Source organism: Nicotiana attenuata, chromosome 1 (genome assembly GCF_001879085.1).
Source record: "Nicotiana attenuata strain UT chromosome 1, NIATTr2, whole genome shotgun sequence".
NCBI classification, from domain to species: Eukaryota; Viridiplantae; Streptophyta; class Magnoliopsida; order Solanales; family Solanaceae; genus Nicotiana; species Nicotiana attenuata.
In genome coordinates, this window is record NC_031989.1 from 51,998,057 (window position 1) to 52,006,431 (window position 8,375).

The 8,375-nt window shown below is 42.6% G+C and overlaps 1 protein-coding gene across 1 annotated transcript; it reads right to left on the bottom strand.

The window, feature by feature from the left end:
• LOC109235991 (RNA-directed DNA polymerase homolog) lies at positions 556 to 8,165 on the bottom strand. The gene is made up of 3 exons (XM_019402230.1): positions 7,746 to 8,165; positions 3,210 to 3,274; positions 556 to 742 (listed from the first exon to the last, which is right to left on the bottom strand). Exons 1-3 carry the CDS (start codon positions 8,163 to 8,165, stop codon positions 556 to 558), a joined length of 672 nt encoding a protein of 223 aa, XP_019257775.1.

Here is an 8,375-nt window from a genome sequence, read left to right on the forward strand (position 1 = left end):
AACTACCCCACGAATGAAAGAGTTTTAATTTAGATAATTTTTAAAAAGTCAACCCCGGGCCCGCTTGGTCAAAATCGAGATTCGGACAAAAACTCGATTACCCGTTCACCCCCGAGCCCGGTTATGTGATTGTTTTGAAATCCAACCTCAACTCGAGGTCTAAATCTCAATTTTACAAAAATTCCCTCTACTCAAATCCCTAATTTCTACCATAGAAATCCTAAATTTGATGTTGAAATCTCATGAAATGTAATGGGTAATTGAAAAGCAATGGATTAAAGTCACTCTACCAATGAATTTAGGAAGAAAAATCTCGTGGAAAATCGCCTCTAGGTTTGTGAGAAATGAGCTAAATCTCATTTTTCCCTCTTTTACCAAGTTGTGGATGTTGCAATTGCGATGTCTTGTTCGCATATGCGAGAAAGGGGTCGCAATTGTGAACATCGCATATGTGAGAAAGGGGTCGCAAATGCGAACCCTGTCTCAGAAGAAAAGTCATCGCAAATGCGATATTTTGGTTCGCAATTGCGAACACCCACCATTCGCAATTGTGTACTATTGCTTCGCAAATGCGAAGCCTGCTCGAGAGCTGCTGAGTCGCAAATGCGACTCTTTGATCGCAATTGCGGTCACGGTCAAGTTCGCAAATGCCAACATATTTCTCGCAAATGCAAGTCCACCCAGGCCAGACCATGTTCGCAAATGTGAATCATCACAAAAGCGAGGCTCGCAATTGTGAGATCTGCAGCAGTTCACCAGAAATGGCATTGCACGAGCAGTCCTAGCCTTAGCTAAACTCATCCGAAACATGTCAAAAACTCACCCGAGCCCCTCGGGCTCCAAACCAAACATGCACACAAGTGTAATAACATCATATTAAATTGCTCGCATAATCAAATTACCAAAATAACATCTAAATCTTCGAATCAATCCTCAAAATGAATGAACTTTCAAAGTGAAACCAAGAAGACTAGAATCACGTTTAAGTGTCTGAATCATGTCAAATCAATCCTGAGTTGAACCAAAATTTGCAGACATTTTTCAAATAGAAATACAGAACTATTCCAAGTTTTAGTATCAAAATCTGAACCCATAGCTAAGAAGTCAACTTACGGTCAAATTTAGGAATTCTTCAACTTTCAAAAATGCTAGTTTTAGGAAAAATGAAGCAAAACATGATAGGGACTTCCGAATTCAGTTCCGAGCATACGCCCAAGTCCCAAATCACGATACGGACCTACCGAGACCGTTAAAACACTGATTCATGTCAGTTTATATAAAATGTTGACCGTAGTCAACTCATATCATTTTAAAGACAAAAAATTCACATTTTCTTAAATTTTTCACATAAAAAATTTATGAAAAAAAAAAGACACGGACTGCACACGCAAATCGAGACACGTTAAACTGAGCTAATCGAGGTCTTGGAACACAGAAATAAAGGCTAAAACTCAAAATAACCTTTTGGGTCATCACAGTAGTTGAGCATTTCTAATTCGTACCAGTGCGAGGCTAGTCTGATAGGATTTTGTCTTAGATTGCTAGTGGTCAATGTTGTGTTCACACTATTCTTCTATTTTCATAGTGTTGGGCCTTATTTACTGGTTATTATTTTTGCTTTTCATCTATTTCCTGGTTCTTATGATGTAGTTAGTATTTTTATGATTTTTGTTGATGGTACTGATATATTGTCTCTTTTCGTCTTCTTGAGCCGAGGGTCTATCAGAAACAACCTCTCAACTCCCGGTAGGGATAAGGTCTGCGTACACACTACCTTCTCCAGACCCCACTTGTGAGATTTTACTAGGTCGTTGTTGTTATTGTTGTTGATGATGTTGTTGGTCACCCAACTTATGAAAATATTCTATCAAAGTCACTTTTGTTTCTTTTAGGATAACAAAGTGACCCAAATATTATAGTTTGACTCAAATATAAATACGACTCCCTCCGTTTTAATCTATGTGAACCTATTTTCTTTTTTAGTTCGTGCCAAAAAGAATGACCCCCTTCCTTATTTGGAAACAATTTACCTTTATGAAATGATTTACAGCTACACAAAATATATGTGTCTCATTTTACAACACAAGTTCAAAAGTCTTCTCTCTTTTCTTAAACTCCGTGTCCAGTCAAATGGATTCACATAAGTTGAAACGGAGGGAGTATATATTTGACATGTGATGGATATAAATTATTCATGTAATTTTATATATAATTAAAATAAAAATATGAATAATGATATCCTATCCTCATATATTTTCTAACAAGTCTTGTAGGAAGACAAGAGAAAGAAGTAAAGCCACAGTTGCACACATCGTCTTCATATTCGTAAATGTGGAATACATATATGGGAATTACGGAAAGAGACAACTACAGATGAAAAGGAGCATAGCTGCATATGTGGAATCTATATACGCAAAAGTCATATTTGCATGCATGGAACCTACATTTGCAAGTCTAGTTACTCATGAAGTCAAGAGTGAAACAAAAATGCCATAGTTGTATATATGAATCTACATACACAAAGGCTACCATTGCATATATGGATTTCACATCAAAAGTGGAACATGACAAAAGCTACTCATCTTTTCCTACAAAAAGCAGGCTCTCTTTAATTTGTATAATAGTCATCCAATCTTTTGCAAGACACAAGAACAAGCCTTGATCTCTTTCTTTTCTTTCCTTGTAGCAAAATATTTTCTTAGTCTTTTAAATATTTCTAGTCTTCTTAAACTCATTTTTAGCTTTTTTTACTCCATAATGGAGTAATTTTGTTTCTTTGGGATAGTTGATGAAACTTGATATATTTTTGATATTATCTCATTTCTTAAATATTCTTAGAAGCTTTGTATTTATATTTTATACTTGTCACGACCCAAATTCCACGCTAGGCCGCGATGGCGCCCAACACCATGGCCAGGCAATCCAATCCTAACAACTAGCGAGTTTTAAATTATTGTATTAAACATTCCCAACATTTCCCTTAACTTATAATTAAAACAATCGATAATTGCCAATATCGTAATAATATAAGTACAACCCAAAATGATAGTCTACTAATGTGTGTGCCAGGATCTAGTGTCACAAGTACTAAGGAAACTAGTAGAATACACAAAAAATGTAAATATCCTACTGTCTGAAATAGAATAGATAGTAATAACAAAAAGAAGAAACTCCGATATGCTGCTAAATAGCTCGGAGGGGCAGCTCACCGTGGAATCTCGGTCAAATCAGGGACCGGCGCCGGACTGGTAGCTAGATGTACCTGCCCCGGATCCTGTACATTTAAGTACAAAAGCGTAGTATGAGTACATATACAATATGTACCCAGCAAGCATCCAGTATAACCTCGAAGAAGTAGTAACGAGGGGTCGGCTTGACACTTACTAAGCTCAATATCAATAATATATAAGGGTCACACTAAGCATGGATGGCATGTAGAAAATGACAGATTTAGAACAAGGAGCAACAATATGTATATATATCGAATTCAGTCGCGTCATGCAATAACTTACATTTCAAGGCTTTTAAACAGAGTAAACCATGGTAAATTCCACATAATTATCATGCACACATTATGCCGAGGTCGTACGGCCCGACCCAACATAATAATAACTGTGCACTGCCAGAGGGTCGAATGGCGCGAACCATAGATGCATCTATTTCTACCGAGGCGATCGGCCCGATCAACATATAGCAATTATTATCAAGAAGGCACATAAGGGCGCATTTATAATCAAATAAGTTCATACAAGTTCTCAAGTAAGTGCGTACATTCATTTATATTTATTTCAATCCCTACCATGTCCTAAGTGACCTCAGTAGCAAGCAAGAACGTAAGCAATAACAAATATGGCATGATACGAGTCCTAAACTACCCGGACAATTAGCATAATAGTAGCTACGCATGGACTCTCGTCACCACGTACGTACGTAGCCCCCACAGACAATCACATTCATTCATTTAATTCACTTAGGGGTTTATTTCCCTCTTACGAGGTTAGAAATGAGACTCACCTTGCTCCAAAGCTTACTTCCAATATCAAGAACGCGCTCAAACCCTCAATTCATAGCCGAACGATCCAAAACTAATCAAACGAGGTGAGAACTAGTCAATACAAGCTCAAGAGTTCATATTCTAATTATTAAAGCAATTTCTCAACCCTAAACACAAGTTTCCTAAAACCCATCCCCGGGCTCACGTGCCCGGATTCCGGAAATTCTCGGGGGAAGTTGTTACCCATAACCTAAGGATTAAGAATATATGATTTTTACTTCATTCCATATCAAATTTCGTGGTAAAATCCTGTTTTTATCAAAACCCTAGGTTTTACTCTAGTCCCATGATTTCTACAAATCTTTAGGTGTTAATCTACCCAAGAACCAAGTATTAAACTCACATTAAGTAGGAGTAACTTACCTCACAATAGCTAGGTTGAAATCCCCTCTTGGAAGCTCCCAAATCGCCCAAACAAATGAGTGAAATGTGTCAAAAATGACACATTCCCGTATTAAATGAAGGCACTGCCTTCAGCGATTTCCGCACCTGTGGTTAGGGGACCGCATCTGCGGTCTCGCTTCTGCGAGGGAGTGCCCGCATCTGCGGACTTTGCTTGGGTTGGCTGGGGGCCGCATCTGCGGTCTGGGGCCGCTTCTGCGGTCCCGCTCCTGCGAAAAAGGAGCCGCTTCTGCGGTGGGTGGACCACTCCTGCGGTCTCGTACCTGCGGCTGTTCAACCGCAGGTGCGGTTATGACAGCAAACTGTAGCTTCAGCCCTTTCCCAAGTTTTCCAACTCAACTCGAGCCTCGTCCAATTGATGCTCGGGGCCCCCGGGCCCTGCCCGAACATACCGACAAGTTTGAAATCATAAAACAGACTCGCTCGAACCCTCGGAACTCCCGAAACAACGCTACATCTACGAATCACCCCCTAAAACCAATTGGATCAAACTTATGAACTTCAAGTTCTTCAATTCACATCCAATGCGACGAAACACATTTATACTACTCGGATTGATACCAAATTTTGCGTGCAAGTCTTAAATGACAATACGGAACTATTGCCGGTCTCGGAATTCCGTTCAGACCTCGATAACACAAAAACCCTCTCCAAACAAAATATTTAAGAACTTAGAAATCCTTAAGGAATCAACTTTCACTATTAGGCGCCAAAACGCCCCTAGGTCATCCAAAATCCGATCCGAGCATACACCCATGTCCGAAATCATCATACGAACCTGTTGGAACCTTCAAATCCAGATTCCGAGGTCGTTTGCTCAAAATGTTGACCCAAGTCAAACTTGGCCTTTTAAGCCGTTAAGGAACCAAGTGTTCCGATTTTAACTCAAACTCTTCCAAATCCCGAACCGACCATCCCCGCAAGTCATAAATCAGTAAAAGCAAGTATGGGAAGTCTTATTTAGGGGAACGGGGTTCTAGAAAGCAAAACGACCAGTCGGGTCGTTACATTCTCCACCTCTTAAACAAACGTTCGTCCTCGAACGGGTTTAGATTCATACCTGAAGTGCTGAATAAGTGCGGATATCTTCTCCGTATGTCCTCCTCAGACTCCCAGGTCGCCTCCTCGACTGGTTGGCCCCTCCACTGGACCTTTACTGTAGAAATCTTCTTGTATCTCAACTGGAGATCCTGTCTATCAATAATGGCAACCGGTTCCTCCTCGTATCCCAAGCTCTCATCTAGCTGGACAGTACTGAAGTCTAATACATAGTCGGTGTGATACCTCCGAAGCATAGATACGTGAAAAACTGGATGAACTCCCGACAAGATGGGAGGTAAAGCAAGCTCATAGGCAACCTCCCCAACTCGCCTCAACACCTCAAAAGGGCCTATAAACCTGGGGCTCAACTTGCCCTTCTTCCCGAATCTCATAATACCCTTCATCAGCGAGACTTTCAAGAGAACCTTCTTGCAGACCATGAATGATACATCCCGCGTCTTCTGATCTGCATAACTCTTCTATCTGGACTGAGCTGTGCGAAGTCTCTCCTGAATCAACTTTACCTTCTCCAAGGCGTCTTTCACCAAGTCCGTACCACATAACTTAGCCTCACCAGGCTCAAACCACCCGATAGGAGAATGACATCGCCGACCATATAAAGCCTCAAATGGAGCCATCTCGATGCTGGACTGATAACTGTTGTTGTAAGCAAACTCAGCCAAAGGTAGGAACTGATCCCACTGCCCTCAAAAGTCAATCACACATGCTCTAAGCATGTCCTCCAAAATCTGAAATGTCCACTCCGACTGCCCGTCGGTCTGCAGGTGAAATGTTGTGCTGAGCTCTACCCGGGTTCCTAACTCACTCTGTACGGCTCTCCAGAAATGGGAAGTGAACTGAGAACCTCTATCTGATATGATGGAAACAGGCACACCGTGCAACCGAACTATCTCCCAAATGTAGATCTGGGCCAACCTTTCTGAAGTATAAGTAGTCACCACCTGAATGAAGTGTGCCGACTTGGTCAACCTGTCGACAATGACCCAAACTGCATCAAACCTCCGCAATGTCCGCGGAAACCTAATAACGAAGTCCATAGTAATGCGCTCCCACTTCCACTCTGGTATAGGCATCTGCTGAAGTAGACCACCTGGCCTCTGGTGCTCATACTTAACCTGCTGGCAATTCAAGCACCTAGCCACGTACTCAACTATGTCTTTCTTCATTTGCCGCCACCAATAATGTTGTCTCATGTCACGATACATCTTCGTAGCACCTGGATGAATAGAATATCGCGAACTGTGTGCCTCCTCTAGAATCCTCTCCCTCAAGCCATCGACATTAGGAACGCATAAGCGACCCTGGAGTCGCAGAGCACCATCCTCGCCAATAGAAACCTCCTTGGCACCACCTTGCAGCACCGTCTCTCTAAGAACTGCCAAATGCGGATCATCGAACTGCCGAGCCTTGATCTGCCCCAATAATGAAGATTGGGCAACAACGCATGCAAGGACTCGGCTGGGCTCTGAAATATCCAACCTCACGAGTCTGTTAGCACAGGACTGAACGTCCAAAGCTAGTGGCCTCTCTTCTGCTGGAATGAATGCCAAACTGCCCATACTCTCTGCTTTCCTTCTTAAGGCATCTGCGACCACATTTGCCTTGCCCGGACGATAAAGAATGGTGATGTCATAATCCTCAATAACTCAAGCCATCTACGCTGCCTCAAATTGAGATCCCTCTACTTGAACAAATGCTATAAGTTGCGATGATCAGTATAAACCTCACAGGACACCCCATACAGATAATGCCTCCATATCTTAAGAGCATAAACAATCGCGGCCAACTCTAGATCGTGCACAGGGTGATTCTTCTCATGAATCTTCAGCTGACGTGAAGCATATGCAATAACTCGCCCCACCTGCATTAATACACAACCCAAGCCGACGCGTGAAGCGTCGCAATACACCGTATACGTCCCCGAACCGGAAGGCAACACTAGAACCGGTGCTGTAGTCAAAGCTGTCTTGAGCCTCTGGAAGCTCGTCTCACAATCATCGGACCAGCGGAAAGGAGCACCCTTCTGGGTCAATCTGGTCAAAGGTGCTGCGATGGATGAAAAGCCCTGCACGAATCGGCGATAATAACCTGCCAACCCCAGGAAACTCCGGATCTCGGTCACTAAAGTAGGGCGTGGCCAACTCTGAACCGCTTCGATCTTCTTGGGATCCACCTTAATACCCTCTCCTGACACAACATGCCCCAAGAATGCCACTGACTCAAGCCAAAACTCACACTTGGAGAACTTAGCATATAGCTTCTGCTCTCGCAATGTCTGAAGCACTACTCTCAAATGCTGCTCGTGCTCCCCCAGGCTACGCGAGTATATCAATATATCGTCAATGAAGACAATAACAAAGGAATCAATATAAGGCCTAAACACCCTGTTCATTAAGTCCATAAACGCTGCTGGGTCATTAGTCAAGCCGAAGGACATCACCAGGAATTCATAATGGCCATATCTAGTACGGAAGGCAGTCTTCTGGACATCTGAGTCCCGAATCCTCAGCTGATGATACCCTGATCTCAAGTCGATCTTACAAAACACCCTGGCACCCTGCAACTGGTCGAACAAATTATCAATGCGCGGCAAAGGGTACTTGTTCTTGATAGTGACCTTGTTCAACTGGCGGTAGTCAATGCACATTCGCATGGTCCCATCCTTCTTCTTCACAAATAACACTGGGGCACCCCAAGGTGACACACTCGGTCTAACAAACCCTTTTGCTAACAACTCCTCAAGCTGCTCTTTCAACTCCTTCAACTCTTTTGGAGCCATACGGTACGGTGGGATGGATATAGGCTGGGTACCTGGAGCCAAATCAATGCAGAAATCAATATCACGATCCGGTGGCAT